An 18744-nucleotide genomic window follows, 5' to 3' on the forward strand; every position below is an offset into this window, starting at 1 on the left:
GATTGAAGACAAACGAGACAGACTGTTTTATAATGGCTAAAAAAGACCTTTTATGTCGTCATGCTTTTAACTGGATGTGTATTCTGTAATACAATTAAGAGTGTCACAGTGGATAGAGTATTTTGGGAAACCCCTGAACAGAAGTTGTGTGAAAGTTTGCTGTAGCAAGAAATCTCAGTTACATAAGTGCTTAAGAAGATGGCATCCATCTCTTACTGACACTGCACAGCCATCCTGTCTGACCAGTCTGCCATGGGGCATTTCATACCTGTCACCACATAGCCCGCATGGCAGTAGCTCAAGGTGTCTGTGTGTCTCTGAGCACAAGAGTGCAACTTGGACTGCTTTCCCATCATTCACATTGAAGAGCTAAATGATTCTCTGTGTTATTCTGCTAAAGATCCCACACAGCTGTGGTAAACACTGAAGTCTCTGAAAGAAGTGAGGTAAAAGATTCACAGTCAACAGAGAGAACAGATAGTATATGAATCATATCACCACATCAGATGTTGTAAGGTCTTACAAAGGTCTTTCCAACTGATGACAATATTGAGAACTGGCATGAAGTTTGCTCTGGGATTTGGTTTGGATAACAGCTTTTACTCTCAAAGCTGAGGTCATTCGTTTTTATGCTAAATGTTTTATAATAAATCATTGATGCTGACTGGGTGTTGTTGATTGTGTGATCTAAAACTTAATTAGAGGAAATTAATTTTAGCTGTCACAAGTCTTGGGGTTATTTTTGTACACTTTTCTAGCACTGGGTTGGACCTCATTTGCTTTCTGAATTGCCTTAATTCTTTATTGCGCAGATTCAACGAGGTACTGGAAGCATTCCTTAGAGGGTTTTGGCCCATATTTACATGATAACATCACACAGTTGCTGCAGCTTTGTTGGCTGCACATCCATGATGCAAATCTCCTGTTCCATCACATCCCAAACCTGCACTGTTGGATTGGGACGTGGGTATAGATCAGGGGTGGGCAACTCCAGGCCCCGAGGGCCGATGTCCTGCAGGTTTTAGATGTGTCCTTGATTCAACACAGCTGATTTAAATGGCTAAATGACCTCCTCAACATGTCTAGAAGTCTAGAAGAGGCCTGGTAATGAACTAATCACTTGATTTAGGTGTGTTGACCCATGGTGAGATCTAAAACCTGCAGGACACCAGCCCTCAAGGCCTGAAGTTGCCCACCCCTGGTATAGATGGATGGACATGGTGAAGGTTCTTACTTGAAGCAACAATTGTCAAGTAGGATGTGGTGTTTAAATTATGCTCAGTTCTTCTAAGGGGCATAACATGTCACAAGAAATAATCCCCACGCACTTTTACATCAGCAGCCTGACCCACTGATACAAGGCAGGATGGAACCATGCTTTCATGTTATATAAGCAGAATTCTGACCCTTCCACCTGCATGTTCCAGCAGAAATCAAGACTGGTGAGAACAGGCAATGTTTTTATAACTTTCCAATTGCAGAAAATTGTACCCTCATTTTCCTGCTCTTAGTCTACAGGACTAGCTCTAAGTGTAGTCTTCTGCAGCCCATCTGCTTCAAGGTTCAAGACATTGTGCATTCAGATTTGCTCTTATGCATACCTTGGTTGTGACAAGTGGTTATTTGAGTTACTGTTGCCTTTCCCAGAGAACTGTAGTATGTTGGATACCTTCTTTTTTTTTTTGGACCAGTCTTTGTAAACTCAGGGGATGGTTTTGTAGGAATATCCCAGCAAATTATCACTTTTTGAAATACTTTTTGAAATCAGGCCATTTGCCACCAGCAACCATGCTATGTTCAAAGGCACTTAAATAACGTTTCTTCTCCATTCTGATCCTCAATTTGAACTTCAACATATGAGATTTTACTTATGTCTCCATGCCTAAATGCAATGGATTGCTGCTAATCACATTAAAACTTGAGCAAGCACCTGAACAAGTGTGCCTAATAAAGTGGCCGAGGGTTGGGGGTTTTTTTTGGGGGGGGGGGGGGGAGGGGGGGTTGTTAAGTTCCTTTTTGTATCTTCAATATGCATCAAAAATGTGCCATATAATACATATTTAAACTACTCATTAACTTTTTGCTACTACTTGCTTCTTCTCAGGCTAGTGTCACCTGTCTCCATAGTTACAACGAAAGTGTATACGTGCGTGTCTTACGCAGGCGGCTTTGTGAATTGATGTTCTGTGTTTGGGACGCATTTCTGCCCTTTTTGTGCATTTTGCCACAAGTAAGGTAAAAGGTGAGTTTATAGAAGTATTATTTCTGTGTCGACACGTTTCCGAGGCGTCGTTTTAAAGGGACACTGCGTTAAAAATGACTCGCACTGAGTTAGTGGACTGTGCCGATTGGAAATAATACCTGTTGGGTTACCAAGGTGGTGACGACGCATCGGGAGAGGAAACAGCAAATAGCAATGAAAGCGAGAAGGTGAGAGTCCTCTTTAGTGTGACATTAGTAAATTCAAGACCAAGGAGCCTGACAGGTAATACCAGAGATGGCTATTCTTTGTAGCTTTGCGGACGTTTGATGGACTCACTACTGACATAAAGACAGATTCTGGACCTGTGTGCCTCTCAGACGTTGAAAACGGTTACGTCTCCGTGAGTTAATTTTGTCCTCAAACACACATATCTTGCCCTGTGACTTTTATTTGGGCCCACCTTTAAAAAATATCCCCAGTAATGAAAGATTGCAGTGAAAACTGATGAAGTATGGCACCGATAGCGATTTTAAATAAAATGGGGAACATTTATTTTTTGACAGGTGACAGTTTTCAGCTGCCATAATGGAGAAATACGAAAAGCTGTCCAAAATTGGTGAGGGTTCCTACGGTGTGGTGTTCAAATGCAGGCACAGAGATACTGGCCAAATAGTCGCCATCAAGAAGTTTGTGGAGTCTGAAGATGATCCAGTTATTAAGAAGATTGCATTGCGAGAAATACGTATGCTGAAGGTGAGAAGACATTAGTTCTGGTATCAAGTTTTCCACATGTCACACCACACGTGTACACTTGCACACACACACACATGTGCATGCTACATGAATTGATGAAAGAAACTTGTCAGGCTGTGAAGCACTGACACTGAAGTGTCTGTGATGTGTGCTCATCTTTTAGCAACTCAAACACGTGAATTTGGTCAACCTGCTCGAGGTGTTCAGGAGGAAAAGGCGGCTCCACTTGGTGTTTGAGTTCTGTGAACAGACAGTCCTAAATGAGCTTGACAAACATCCCCGAGGGTAAGTCAAAGCAGCACAGGAACAGCATGTGACAAATTAACTTTTTAAAATATCTGTTCACTCTTTGCCAGTTTGGGATTAGTGGTTATGTTTGTTGTGGTAGAGCTGCTGAAGGGTAACATACTTGGAAATTCAAATAATCATTCCCTTCAACCTCCAGATGTGTTGATAAAGTAACATTATAACTAAGGAATTTAGGTTTAAGGAGTCATCTATTTGGCAAATAGTTTGCCAAAGAAGTATTTGGTATTTCTAACAGGAGAATGACAGAAGAAAGGAACCGGGTGAATTAGAAAGAGGGAGCAAGACTGTAGCTAAGAAATTCTGGTGACAGAAAATGCTGGCAGTAGAATGAGGGCGTAATAGGCAGTCTTAACATGAAGGATCAAAAAGTAGGAAAAAATAGCTCTTGTCTTTTCTCTGCACTTTGAGCAATGTATGGTCGCAAGCCAAGATTTCAGTTTAGCTTTTGTCACGTGAACTCACGTAAACCACAATGGCTATCTGTTGTCTTACCATTTTTCTTTTTCCCACGAGACTGTGCAGCAGAAACTCTAGCTGGTCTTGAAAACAAGGGCGCTGCTGCTTTTAAAGACAGGCCTAGGATTACCCGGGTGACCGCAGGGCCGAGTAAAACACCACTTCTTTTATTGAAATGACTGGAATGACAGATGAGGACATTGTAATTTGTAAATAGTTTGTCTGTTTTTCCTTCCTTTGTCTCTTGTGGTCTCTAGGGTACCTGAGGCTCAGCTGAAAAGTATAGTATGGCAGACTCTGCAGGCTGTCAGCTTCTGCCACAAACACAATGTCAGTATATTTTATTATATGTTGCACTTCATCTAAATGATTTGCATATATTTATCTGATGCAGGTGAGCACATGCCTTATTTTTGTTAAATTACTCATTGCTGTAATACTTCCTTTCCTCTGTACTGGTATTTGACTTAGTGGCAAATGACTTACTGTGGAGGATGGTTGACGCATTCCTTTTTATATTAATCAAACCAAGTCTTTATTGATTTGATTTATATAAAAATGCTGTTTTGTTGTTTTTGGGGGGGGGGGGGGGGGGGGGGGGGGGGGGTTGTGTTTTTTGTTTTTTACTCAGCAAAATCTCACGTATATAGTTATTTTATAAGTTAAATTATCTGATATCCGTAACATATTCATTTTTTAAATATATTTTTTCAGTGATTGTTATTTCCCAAACATTTATCTGTTTTTAAATGTTATATATTGCTCTTTATGATACACAGTTCTGCTTAATTCTGTAGCTAAATCTAACTACCGACTATATAAGCACCTTTTTGTGCATCATTGTAGCAAATATACTATTTCATAGTCATTTTTAATGTTCTCAAAGCTTTTATTGCAATGTTTGTTACACGTCATAATAGGTTCCCTTCTGAAATGTCAGTCTGTAAAACTAGTTGGTGCCTGTAGGGGGAGCAGTTCGCCTTATTGCTCCCTCCTATACACGCACACATACGCACACATATATATATATATATATAGAGAGAGAGAGAGATAGATAGACAAGCATAGGCAGTCTATCTGGTAAATAAAAAATAAAATAAACTCTTAGCCATACAGTATTAAGTTAAAAGTGTGACGGTTTCTAATCTCTTGCTCTTGTTCTTCCCCATTCATTTTTAATTTGCCAGCCTTAACATAAGCTTGTGGCTCTGACACAAAGAGACTGTATATCATGTTGCCTAAATCCCTGATAATGACTGTTTGTCTCACAGTGCATTCACCGTGATGTAAAGCCAGAGAACATCCTCCTCACTAAAACCGGAGTCATCAAGCTTTGTGACTTTGGCTTCGCCCGTATTCTGAGTAGGTCATTCAAGGAAGAGTGTTAATTTGTCTGTAATGACTTATTCAACACAGATCCTATATGTCAGCCCTGCTCATGGCCACCTCACTTTTAGAGTTCCAGTGAATGCATTGTACAGTGAAATGACACTGTACAGTCTCTCTTTACCCCTGCTGCGTAACGTTTCAGTGTCATGTTTCCATACATTAACATGTAATCTTTCACCATGTCTTGTAATCCCTCCCTCAATTATGTATGTGTTATTTAGTGTGCATTATTCAGTATATTAATGTTTATGTGTATAAGTTGTCACCATGTGTATTTGTGTTGGTATACTAGCGGGACCAGAGGATGACTATACAGACTATGTAGCAACCCGCTGGTACCGGGCTCCTGAGCTGCTGGTCGGGGATACTCAGTACGGGCCTCCTGTTGACGTGTGGGCTTTGGGCTGTGTCTTTGCCGAGCTCCTCAATGGGAACCCACTTTGGCCCGGGAAGTCTGACGTTGACCAGCTCTACCTCATCAGGAAAACTCTGGGTAGACTGAAGAGCTGTTTAAAACACTAATGACATCAGTAACATCAGCATAAATTTACATCTACAATCAGGAGAACTGTCTTCTGTCAGACAGTCTGGTAGCTTTTTTTTTTTAACTAGAGAACTAGTTGCTCAAAATAGGAGCTGTTTCCTCTTATTTAGTTGCTTGAAATTTTTTCACAGTATTGTTAGCTCATTGCACCCATTGCATGCAAATTGCTATTTTGTGTGAACTGAGCCAAACTGGTTTAGGTCCGAACACACCCTCAGACAACAAGAAACTTTTCACAGACAGGCTGGGTTAATAATCAAATTTCTGACCGTAGGTGACCTGATCCCCCATCACCAGCAGGTCTTCCGCTCCAATGTTTTCTTCAGTGGAGTTAGCATTCCTGAGCCTGATACAATGGTATGAAAACTATTAAAACCAAATCTGTGTTCGTAATGAAGTCATAATGAATGGGGTTATATACTTTTTTCTTTTTTTTTTTTTTGCTATAGGAACCTTTGGAAAAGCGCTTCCATGGAGTGTCTCCCCATGCCCTTCAGGTTATGAAGGTATATTTAGTGTAATACAGACTGGCTGATACAGCATCATGATTAATGCTACTGGACAATTTGTCAAAGACAATTTTTAACCAAATCAGTCCTTCAGGCCCAGCCAGTATAAGCGAGTCAGTTTTTGTCCACATATTTTGAAAAGCCTTTGCTTCATGCTAAGTCTCTGTGTTAACAGTCATCCCTGGTGATGGATCCTTCTTTGCGCCTGTCCTGTGAAGAGCTGCTAGAGCTGCCTTACTTCCAGGAGGAAGGAGGACTCAACTATGGCCGTGAGGGGGAGCGCCTAGGAAGACGACATGACAGAGGCTCCCGCCGCAGACAGGCTGGGGTCAGTGTGACACACAGGGGTTTAATCGTGCAAGAAAATGATCCAAAGCCCAAAGAGATTGTCCACACTGCTACAGCTACAAATGTCCTTAAACCGGTGAATGCAACTCTACACAGGCTGACAAGACATTATCCTAATACATTGTTTCCTTCTCTCTTTCACTCTCTAGGCTCAGTACCTCCCTCAGTTACCAAACAGTAACATCTCACCTGCACCAGAAGTCAAGAAACAAGTGAAGCAAAAATATCACCTGCCCAACATATAATAAATAAATTCATCTAGTGTTTAGTGGCTGAAATGTGTAAACGATGGAGTAAAGTTCTGCTTTGCGCAGTCATTTAAATAAGCTGATTTGAAGGAACATACGTTAATGTTGTGGTAAGTAAAATACGATTTTAATTCTGTGATTACTTATAGATATAAACGATATTCTTCATACAAAAAACAATAGTTTATATATTATGAGCTGAGATTAGGGCAAAGAATGCACAATCTGTTCGTATCATAGCTAAAGATACATCTACAAGATTGAAACAAATGTCTTGTAGTCACCACTGTGCCATTGCGAATTGGCTACAAGACTATACCGGTTTTCTGATACATCCAGTAATTACTAATCATACATTAAAATAGTTGAGCATTTTACCATATATAAGAGAAACAAATGCATCTATCTTCAGATTCTGTAAACATTGTTGATGTTGTTAATGTAAACCAAAAAAAGAGCATTTAGTACTGGATATTAGCCTGTATACTTGATGTTTAACTTCCTCACACAGTCTTAAGGTTTAATAAAAACCCACCACGAAAGCCAATACTTTAAATAATTTGATGGGTTCTTAATATACTCCAGCCACTGTCTCAATGGCGATACCTAAGGTCAGATGCAGGCATCCACTGTTACTCAGCCATCCACTGGAGTACGCATCGGCACACCAGCATCCTGACACATGGCTTGATTCATCACCTGACCTCAAACTTATCAAATTACAGATTTAACTCCTTGTTATATAGTTCAGTGATCTGTGCTGTAGACAGACAGGGTTTACCATACACTATAAACAGCCCTACTTTTTTTTTCCTGGTCAAAGCAACTTTTCACATAATGATTAATAAAATTTCCCATTCATCAATGAAATTACTTCATATGGATCTCTTCTCGTGGTTTATTGTATGATTTCTTTAAAAACAAGAGATTTCATGGAAAGATAGGTGGGAAAAGAAAATATACCACACAGAACAACATTGGATATGCTGTAAAGAAGATGATAGAATTTATATAGACAGAAAAACACACTGAAGCACGGGGCATGAAAATTGATTGTAACAGCTAGTGATATCAGTCTTAAAAGTTTATAAGATTGAAAACCCAGACTATAGTTTAAATCAGCATTACTACCCGGGTGTTGCAATAATTGTGTATCTGCGAGGCACGTTGGCAAAGCCACTGTACTCAGGGCTGAGGTCTATGCTGTCAGGCCCGCCAGGGCAAGAGAAAGTGAAATGTTGCAGCAGTGACACCAGGAAGAGGAAAATCTCCATGCGAGCAAGAGACTCTCCAATGCAAGATCTCTTTCCTGGAAGAAGAGCATAAATAAGTCAATGAGAGAAACAATATACATCTAACTGTGATGGAAAAAAAGATTTTTATGATTCTTCTGTTCACAGAAAAAAATCTTAGAAATAGTTACTCAGAATATTCCAGGAAAGGGCATAATACCACAAAATGTGTTAATAAAGTAGATCCAATGAGGAGCACATTTTCTAAAGGCGTGGAGGATAGAAGGAAATGTGCATCATTACCTGCAGAGAAGGGCAGAAATGCAGGGTTTTTCTTAAAGTTCCCATTGTTGTCCAGAAAGTGCTGGGGGTTAAAAGACCGTGGAGTTGCCTACCGTTTTTCATCTTTTAGCACAGAGTGCAACAAGGGAATAATTAGTGTATCCTGTTGAGAAAAGATGTTCAATCAGATGGGACATTTCTTATCTGGGAACATTCTGCATAAACAGCACTAAAATAGATTACATCAAAATACCTTGGGAATTGTGTAACCCCTGAAAGAAATGTCATGTAGTGCATAGTGAGGGATGCTCAAGGGGATAATATCTAGAAAACGTTGAATTTCATGGAGGACTGCGTCTGTATATGGAAGGGACTTCTTGTCTTCCATACAAGGGCAACGCTGTCCAACTAGAGTGTCAATTTCCTGCTGAATGGTCTCTTTGGAATGAGAAGAAAATTGCAACATAATTAGTGGAGAAAGCTCTAAAGTCAGTAGCAAATCAGCAAAAAATAAGATTAAATAAAGACTTTCAAATATTTTAGTGCTGCTTTACAAAGAATTTTGGAGTGAACAATTAACACAAATTACCAATTATAATGTCATTCAGTCTGAAGTTTTATTTATTTTTAAGAGAAGAAAATCATCAGAGCAAGTGTGTAGAATTTCATTTGCTTTCTGTTTCTACCTTGTATTTGGGGGTATTTGATCAGAACATTTAATGCATATCTGATAGTTGAACTGGTGGTTTCAGTTCCTGCCAGATAAAGATTCAACACTGTTGACACCAAGTTGTCATAGTGGAACTGGCTTGTAGGAATGTGCTTTTCCAGAAAGTAAAAACAATTTTATCAGTTTAACAATACAACCTCAAGATTAAAATTAAAGACTTTAAAATGCACTTGCAGGGGAATACCAATGCAAAGGAATTGTCTTATAATAGGGGGCATGCACATTTGTAAAAGAGCAATTATCAGCAGTAAATAAAAGAAGCCTAAGTGAGGTAATTCACAAAGATTTAGTCTGGTTATTAAATTTAGTTCTGTCACACCTTATTGAGTCTTAGGAGGAAGCAGTCAATGTAATCTCTGGGTGAACTTGCGTCCAGTGTGTCCTGACGTTCTTGGATTTTATTCATAATAAATGCTCTCATCTCCTCAAGTTTGGCAAACACATTGTGATGTGAACCTGGCAACCACTCCATCAACCGTGGGAAGATATTATAGAGCTGTGATGAGAGAAACAAAAAAAGACTCGATTGCTGTGTTGCAATGTTGCTGAACTCTAGCTATTATTTGGGCACATTTGGTTTTTAATTGAATCACTCACCCGCCATGCCAGTTTCATGTTATTGTTACTTTAGCTTTTACCTGGCCCTGAGAACTGCTGCCAAATTTCAAGGTGTCTGAGATGATCTGCAGAAGGTATAGGAAGTGTTTATCATCATAACTGAAGCGCTGGCCAAACACCAAACAGCAGATAACATTGGACACGGTGCAGCTCAGGAAGAAGGTTGGATCAAAGGGTTTAGCTAAAAAAAAGAAAAGAAAGAAAGACATTCATCAGTGTCACCCATGAAACAACAAACCGACACTAGTCAGGAGTCAACAATTTTCATTATAGTCCTTTTTTATTATTATCAAGAATTATATGAATACTTAAACAGTTGCAACAATGGCACTCAATCAAAAATATATGTTTATTTGTGTTAAATGCTTTTTTTAAGTTTAAGGTACATTTTTAAATGTTAACTAATTTTGTATTTTATTTGAAGCAGTAGGGCATGCAAAGATTAAAATTGTAGTATCAGTATTCTAACAGAGACATTACAAAAAGTCCCTGTGTAAGAAAACGCCTGCAGATGATAGGAAATTGTCTTTTGTTACTCAGTAATCCAGCAGAAAACTAAAGAGCATCATGACAACTGACACGTACAACAGCCCTGAGAAACTGTGAACTTTAAAATTTACTGATATTTACTGGGAATTGGGCTTACCAGCAGTCAAAATCGCATCAAAATATATGACACTGTTTTACCTGAGAGCTTTTAGGATGATGTAAAAATAGGCAACATTTACTTATATGTGTGCAAAAACAGATCCAAAAATTATGGTGTTTCTGGAGCAACTTTTGATTTATTTATAACTTGATAATCACATGATTTGTGACTGCAAATCACTTAGTGTTGGTCAAAAAACAAACAGCAAGTCACAATGGACATGGTGCAAAAGCTCAAATGTACAACATCATTTAGTTTAGTTTATTTTGAATGTGTGAATATTAGTTTATAACTCTGTATATGACAAACTGAACACACAAGACAAGCACAGTCACCTTTCCATATTCTATACCAACCATTCATCTTTTTAATGCAGCCCACCAGATGACTGCTCTCCTCCTGGATCCACTCTTCCATTCCTTTACGTCCCATCCCAAAGTCTCTCAAAGTTGTCAGGGTAAACCTTTGTAGCTGTTGCCAACACTCTCTATTGCTAACACCCAAACCTTTTGAAAGGTAGAAGTAACGCATAGTTTCATAAACATGACCTTCACAAAAAAGACACATTGTAACATTAAATCCTCTATATTACCGTAGCCTTTGGAAGCTTTGAAAAGTAATGGGATAGGTCCTCGGCCAGAGAAGTCATCTGCTTGGTCCAGCAGCGCCTCCTTCACAGCATCATACCCCAACAAAATCACTGTGCGTTGGGGGCCCAGATACATCGTCATCACCGAGCCATATTTATCACTGAGCTGAAGGGTTAAATGGAAAAATGAGTGAGCTTATACAGACATACCAATCCCTGGGATCTTTAACACCAAAGCATAATCCTATGCCACAAGCAATGAAATATTTTGACAATCAGTTGAGGCTGATGTCTGTAAATAAATAAATAATGGTTTACTGGTATACTATAATGCTGTCTTACACAATAAAAATAACAATCAGCTTAGTGGTTTTTCCATAAGAATGCACAAAAACATGCACATACACACTGCAATCAAAACAGTCAGAACATTGTGTTAAACATTATGTGGGGGTTTATGTGTTAAGAAGTAATTCAGTCACCTTTAGCATAGTTTTGAATGGGGCCCTTTTGTCCATTTGCAGCACATTTCCGATGACAGGCAGGGCAGAGGGTCCGGGAGGTAAGGCAAGTTGCCTATGACTCTTGATGCTGAAAAGTTACAGTAACGTCAAGACAGCCCCTATTAAAATCAACGTGCCAGAAAACTCCATGATTTTCCAGGACAGAAACTCTTGCTGTTCCCTGGAGTTGAAATGGCTGAGAGATCAAAAGAGAACTAATTGAAATGCAGCCATTTACGCTGCTTGTCAGGCGCTGGTCAACCTTTTGCCTGGATTTCACGCTGTGCTGCGGAATGCTGTTGAGCAATATGCTCAGCCTTGTAGTCATACTTGAATCTGTCGGTTACATGTTTAATTTCAGATTGGTGTGAGAACAGTAAGTCCTGAAGGAAAACCCCTTTTTTATGCTTATGTTACTAAACACCCACATGAGAGCGAAGGAAATCAGCTCTGCAGAAAATGCCACTGTACTGCAAGGAATAACCTTTGTCTTAGAGACAGTGGCAGCAACATTTGCATTATTCCATAGTAAATACGAAGCACCTTTTTGTTTAGCCTCCAATCTGTCATATCATCTGGGTTTATTTGAAAAGGTTAAACAAACAGAAAAAAGAACAAGTTACATTAATAAATACAGACGTAATCAAATGATCAAATAATGAGTTTCAGTACAAGTATTAAATACTTTGTGGTTTGTGTTTAAAAAATAATTTTGTTTTTAGACTGGTAAAAATACGAGTTAGTATTTTCATTGAATAATTAAGAAATGTGAAAAAATGTAAACAACAAAAATGGGCCCAGTTGACATATGAAAAGTCAGCCCTTTACCGTATAATTGAGCTAACAACAAACACCTCTTTGTTAGACATAGTACTTCCAGTCATATTAAATTGAGTGGAGCATCAGCAAAGAGGCAGCAAGAAAATATAATTTTGTGGTATTAAATATTTATATACATGAGCTGTCTTATTTAAATTACAATTTCCTCTCACAAGGAAATGCACAAGAGCAAGAACATTCACAGGAACACATTCAGCAGACAAAAACAATAGAAAAAGAAACAAGATTCCATTAAAAATTGTGGGCGATCGTGGCTCAAGAGTTAGCAGTTTGTCTTGTAATCGGAAGGTTGCCGGTTCAAGCCCCGGCTCGGACAGTCTCAGTCGTTGTGTTCTTGGGCAAGACACTTCACCCGTTGCCTACTGGTGGTGGTCAGAGGGCCCGGTGGCGCCAGTGTCCGGCAGCCTGGCCTCTGTCAGTGCGCCCCAGGGTGGCTGTGGCTACAATGTAGCTTGCCATCACCAGTGTGTGAATGGGTGGATGACTGAACGTGTAAAGTGCTTTGGGGTTCTTAGGGACTATGTGAAGCGCTATACAAATACAGGCCATTTACAAAAACACATAATAAAGGAATCTAGACTGACTGCGGTTTGTAGTTTGTACCTGAAGCCAGTTCTATCAGGTTTAGTTTGTACATCAAAGGTTAAGTATTACAGTTGTAGTAAATAAATGGAAGAACAGGGTCAAGTAGTTTAAATCCTTCTTTCTTCTTTATACAAGTGATGTCATTGATATCTGTCAATATTTTTTTCCTGTTTTTTTAAATTTTTGAATCAGTTACTGAATGTTCAATCAAGGTCTGCTATGAAGCTATGGTTATCAGTATTTTTAAGCCAAGAGTGAGCAAGAATAATATGGGTTCAGGTTAACAATATTTCTACTGGGTTTAATAGTATGTTCAAACATACAACCATACAAACAAGTAGCATTAGTCCAAGAATTAACCTTTGGAACAAATATCTTCTATGGAAGTGGTAGAGGACGTTGTGTTTATACATAAGCAGTGTCACTGCAGTGTTGCATAATTATGGATTTATTTAGATAACATAGAAGTTACATATTTAATTCTTTGATGACCATAACAGAAAAGTTAAAAGTTATTCAGCTATGCCAAAGTTGTTTCTTCCTTAGAACTGTCTTGTTTTGTAGGCTAGAACTGGTGGATTCTCTTCCAGCCAAGATCCGGCTTTGCAGACAGCAAGCTGTCATAATGTCCTGAGAGGACAAATTGGTAACACTGCTTTGACACTCAAAATAGAGCCAAAATTCAAAATACTCACTTTATCTTTTTCCTCAAGTTTTGTGGTGTTGTGTTTTGAATTTTTATTTTTGTTCGGCCTTTGTGATTTTGGTTCCTCTCCCTGTCTGTCTCCCATTGTCAGGTTTCTGCCATGTTATGTTAAATGAGAGTTTTGTAATTGTTAAGTGTGTCTTTTGTTGTTCCCTATCTTACTTTGTCTGATGGTCCAAAATTATTATTTTTTTAAAGTCACGTGGTTAGCCAGGGGACTGAAAGAGTCTAATTTGAGCAGTTTGCAGTTCATCTAGTTGAAGGGTTATATTTATCTAATATCTAATGTTAAGTATCAACTGGATCATGAAATGCACCTTTAAATGGAAGAATAGATGACAGGTATTGTAGAAGCTTTGTGAATTAAGCTTCTACAATACTCACTTTTTTTGATTAAAGTCTTGTTATTAAGCAAATAATAAGTAATTATTGATATAACACAGTTACATATTACAAGTTAACTGCAGACTGCAGACATGGTGCTTCAGCAGCATGATGACAATGACAATGAAAAATGTCTTCATGGTGAAGACCAGAAATTAAGGTTTGACCATTTTGGGGATCGGCCCGAGTTTCGCCGTAATCGACAACAAAGTAAAGCTAGTTTTCGGCTACGAGCCCGACACGGAACCCGACGTATTATCCAGAGGTCCCTTTACTACAGTTCGGAGCCGTGGACCTGTTTTATATACACGTGGAATAGTTTTCTATATGAGATTGCTGCAGAAAGTGCAGCCTTGCCTAATGTCCACCTTATATTAACCTCCTAAGACCCAAACTCTTTCATGGCATGCATTTTTAATTTCTCTTTCCTATTTGGGCAGATTGGGACCTGATGAATGTAAAAACAAAGAATTTCCAGATTTTATTTTATTTTATTTTATTTTTTTACATGATTTTTGTTTCTGAGAAAAATGAGATCCACATATGAGGACCCCAAAGCGCTTTACACAACCAGTCATCCACCCATTCACACACACATTCGCACACTGGTGATGGCAAGCTACATTGTAGCCACAGCCACCCTGGGGCGCACTGACAGTATTCAGAATACGTTACTCTCATTGAGTAACGTAACGGAATATGTTACAAAATACATTTTGGGGCATGTATTCTGTAATCTGTAGTGGAATATATTTTAAAAGTAACCTTCCCAACACTACAAGTTGGTAATATTTTTTGTGTATTCCTACCCTGTATTTTGGGGTGTTTAATCAGCACAGTGAGAGCTCAGGGTGTAGCTGGTGGTCTCTGTTCCAGCAACAAACAGATTCAATACAGTAGAAACCAAGTTGTCGTAGTTGAACTCACTTGAGGGATTGTCCTTTTCCTAAGGAGACAAATTAGGAATATTTTTGTCTCAAAAGAAATTACAAAAAAAAAAAACTAAATGCCTTTTCAGCAGCAGGCAACAGACCCACTTGAAATATAGTTTGAATAAATAATACATATTTGAATGCATCATCTCTACTGAAAAAGTCCTAAGTGTCCTTAACAAAGCAACTGATCCTTCAGTTCTTTCCAACCTGATTAATTCTGATGAGGAAGCAGTCAGTGTAGCCTCTGTGGGAGCTGGGGTCCAGGGTCTCTTTGTGCTCTTGGATTTCCCTCTTGATAAAATCTCTGGCCTCCTTTACATGTCCAAAAATAGTTTGGTGGTAGCCAGGAAGATGGTCCATGATCCAGGGAAAGATGTTGTACATCTTCCGGGGAAAAACAAAACAGCTTTATTTGTTTAAAGACGTGTGGAAACATGCAATAAATTTTATTGTGTATCAGTTTTTTGGACAACACACTTCAGGTTTGTTGGTTTGGAGGTAATAATGCAGAACTATTCAATCAGTATGTTTGTCTTTTTTTTTATTATGCCCACTGACCTGACCAAGAGGACTACTGTTAAACCTTGTGACCTTGGGCATGATGGTCAGAAGGTGCAGGAACTGCTTGTCTTCAAAACTGAAGCGTTCCCCAAAAACCAGGCAGCAGATCACATTAGAAATGGTGCTGCTTAACACAAATTGGGGGTCAAATGGTTTACCTGGAGAAAAAAGGAAAACGACAGTTGGAAATAGTTAGCAAAGTTACGAATTACAAATACAACTATGTGAAATCTTTATTTAAATAAATCATCTCATTTAGCTTATAGTTTCTCTTTGAAGAAAGATTTGACAATGAGAAACAGTCTCAACCATCAACACAAGACAGCATTATGATTAACAAAAGAAAAATATCCACCTTAATCAATTGAAGTCAACTAAAGCTAATTATCATATGATGATAACATGAAGTTCAATAATGAAGTCATCTGTCTGGATTTCTGGGCTTTTCGACTGCAACTCTTTTCTTTTTCTCACTTCCGCTTTCCTGTTTTTAAATCGAATTCTTTCATCATCACAATGATTCAATAATTTGATTTGTTTTTCTATAAATTTCTAATAAAAAAGTCTCTATTCAATGTGCTTTAAATCACAGTGTGTTTCTGTCATTTTACCTTTCGAATTCCCCCTCAGCCATGTCCACTTTATCATTGTTGCTCATCCAAGACTCCAGCTGTGTTATTATTCCACCAGCATCGAGGCCCATAGGTATTGTGCTATTTTCTGCCATTGCTGAATTTCCACCCTTCTATATTAGAATCTACTTGCCAAACATGTTGTTGTACTTCACTGTCTGCTATGGAGTAAATACTTAATATTTGTTTTGGATTGTTTGTTTCTAGAATGTACTCCAGTAGTAATAGGGTGAACGTCTAACACAAGGAGCCACACACACACCTACAGCCCAGTTAGGATCAACAAATACACTGATACACATTTATTTGTACTGTGAGAGGACTCTGAGGCTGCAAACTCTTCACATAAAGTATATAACTGTAAATCAGCATGGGTAATTTAATCTTTTCCAAGCGCATCAGTCATGTCACAGCAAGCTGACGTTATAAATGATGCTTTAGTGTTTTAGCAGGATATGCAATACTTTATGTTTTCTATGCAAAGATTAAAGAGTTCAGACAAAACAGGATTTGTACATGAATTACAAAATCTGATAGTTGTAGACTTCGCCATATGTTACTAAATTATTTGATGTATTTTATCAAAATGTTAATGCGTGTTGTTGCATTTTGTTACATATTTAGTTTTGTTTCCCTAACCTCTCTTACTACTACAGCCTATTTCTTGTGCAGGCACAAATGAAGAGTTTTGTAGTGTTTCCAAGAAATGTTCTTGTTATTAAGTTTCCTTTTTTTCAAAGTGACAGTAACTTCTCAGGTAAATATTGAATTGAACATTTTTTGGTCATATTCAAGCTACTGTACTCGAAAAAGAGTGAAAGACTCGAGCAGTGATTGAGGGAAAAAGAAAAACAGCAGTCCTTTTTCAAATCCACCCTCAACATGTTGAAAACGCACCTTTAAATGTACGTATGTGAACCCTCAAGTGTTGGCTGACTTCTTGGATCCATTCTTCCATCCCCTTGCGTCCCATCCCAAAGTCTCTCAGGGTTGTGAGTGTGAAGCGTCGCAGCTGGCGCCAGCGCTTCCCATTACTGATTGCTAAACCTGAGAAGATGAAATGTCAAGCTTAGGAAAACTTTTACACAAACTGTTATTTGAAATTTCTTTATTTTCATGTAAAGTTGATTTGGAGTCATGCCAAAGAAATCACTGGTCTTGAAAACTGATATATGGTGTCTTGTTACCATAACCATTGGTAGCTTTGAACAGAAATGGTACGGGCATTCTGCCTGTGAAGTCATCTGCCTGATCCACCAAGGCTTCTTTCACAGCATCATACCCCACCAGAACCACTGTCCGCTGCCAGCCCATGTACAGTGTCATCACAGGACCATAGGTTTCACTGAACTAAGACAAAGCTAAGAAGAAAAAAACCTTTTTTGTATTCATGCAACGTCAGCACGCAGCTAAAATAAAAATCCAGACAGTAATGGAGTGTGCTCTTGAGACTGAAGAAGTCACTTGGATGAGTGACGAAACGTTTCTCCCACAAAACGCTACGTCCAGATGAACAGAATCCACTTTTGGGGAGTGTGCCCTTGTTTATTCTTAAGTTACTGAACAATTTAACAATATGAAAAATCCTGGAGGTCCTGGAGGCAGGCGATACTTCCTTCTTTTTACACTAAACAGCCACAGCAGAGCTAAGATTAGCCCTGCCAAGATCACTGTGGCAGAAAACTCCATAATGTTGTATTTTGTATTTTTGTCCTTCCTTATATACCTACTTTCTCTCTGTGATTGGCTTCTGTAGCTAGTTTATATTTAACAGGGGTTTGGCTGGTTGGACACACATGACCAATGTGATGTTTTAATCTTGTGCACCTTAGCACACTTTTACCTTGTTAATGATGCTCATTGACAAAAAGATGTTGCAACATTTGATTTGAATAATAAAGTCAAAACATGTAAACCATCCTCATTTGACAGTCTACACTGCCCTCTACTGGAATCAAGATTTGGCCCACACACTGCTCTGGCACCTGTTTGAACATTTACACGCTGTCTGCAACAGCATACGTAACTATTATAAAATAGGTTCAGTTTCTAATACAAATCTGCTCTCTTACCAAACCAATCAACTCTGTGAAATGAATCCAAGCAATCCAATACTGTGCTTCACTCGTAGAAACATAAAATATGTTTACAGTGAATGCTGTTAAAGTAGTAAATACTTATGATCTAAATTTGAAAGGAACATTTCACAAAAATCTTTGTCAGACTTTATTTGGATTGTTTATTTTCTTTTTCATATGAAACTGGGTTTACCTGCTCAGCACTAAGGAGAAACATAGTGATTACAATTTAATGTTCAAGACTAGGTGTTTACATAAAAACATATGCTTTGTTGACAGGCCTAAAGTAATTTGTACTAGCTATTAGTTAACTTATAAGTGCAACACATACTGTTTATATTGCTTTTGCATTTGGTTTGGTTCCATTTTGAACCGAGTCAAGGAATCCCTCATAATGTGTCTATACCAAATTTTGAACTATGTATCAATTTAGAAAGCAGCAACAAGTTACCTGAAATTAGTAAATGCACTATTCATTTTTTTTTATTAATTTCAACACCATAAACAGAGATAATATATTTTTTAGATTTTACATCATTTATTTTGAAAAAAATTAAACCCACTAGTCATGTCATACTGCAAACAATGAGCATGACATTTGTAATTATTGATAGAAAACAGTTGTATATTAACATAAAGCCCTAAAATAAAGACATGGTGC

The 18744-nt window shown here is 38.3% G+C and overlaps 2 protein-coding genes across 3 annotated transcripts; one reads left to right on the top strand and one right to left on the bottom strand.

Annotated features, from left to right (window-relative positions):
* The first annotated feature begins 2165 nt into the window (after positions 1–2165).
* LOC308400555 (cyclin-dependent kinase-like 1) lies at positions 2166–7608 on the top strand. Of its 2 annotated transcripts, XM_080888325.1 has the most exons (12): positions 2168–2242; positions 2378–2430; positions 2515–2603; positions 2767–2956; positions 3120–3241; positions 3979–4051; positions 4993–5083; positions 5403–5603; positions 5929–6011; positions 6104–6160; positions 6339–6491; positions 6661–7608. In XM_080888325.1, the coding sequence occupies exons 4-12, from the start codon at positions 2789–2791 to the stop codon at positions 6754–6756; spliced, it is 1044 nt and encodes a 347-aa protein (XP_080744451.1). In that variant the 5' UTR covers positions 2168–2242; positions 2378–2430; positions 2515–2603; positions 2767–2788; the 3' UTR covers positions 6757–7608. The 2 variants fall into 2 exon arrangements, with proteins under 2 accessions (XP_080744450.1, XP_080744451.1); XM_080888324.1 differs by having other exon boundaries at positions 2166–2430.
* A 278-nt stretch (positions 7609–7886) lies between these two features.
* Positions 7887–17694, bottom strand: LOC308401041 (cytochrome P450 2F3-like; the record flags this gene model as incomplete). The annotated part of the gene is given in 11 exon segments (XM_080889100.1): positions 7887–8068; positions 8295–8382; positions 8386–8436; positions 8527–8711; positions 14687–14724; positions 14726–14823; positions 15020–15196; positions 15371–15531; positions 16903–17052; positions 17193–17355; positions 17566–17694. Coding segments are annotated over 11 exon segments (1422 nt in total).
* Positions 17695–18744: the final 1050 nt, after the last annotated feature.

This window comes from Rhamphochromis sp. 'chilingali', assembly GCF_963969265.1.
Source record: "Rhamphochromis sp. 'chilingali' genome assembly, chromosome: 8".
NCBI lineage: Eukaryota > Metazoa > Chordata > Actinopteri > Cichliformes > Cichlidae > Rhamphochromis > Rhamphochromis sp. 'chilingali'.

Excerpts from the sequence above, each read along its gene's own strand:
- LOC308400555 (XM_080888324.1), top strand. The coding sequence starts at position 2,789 with ATGGAGAAATACGAAAAGCTGTCCAAAATTGGTGAGGGTTCCTACGGT. Across the intron at positions 5,084-5,402 it reads TGGCTTCGCCCGTATTCTGA|CGGGACCAGAGGATGACTAT; the intron begins GTAGGTCATTCA and ends TTGGTATACTAG. Across the intron at positions 6,012-6,103 it reads TTCCTGAGCCTGATACAATG|GAACCTTTGGAAAAGCGCTT; the intron begins GTATGAAAACTA and ends TTTTTGCTATAG.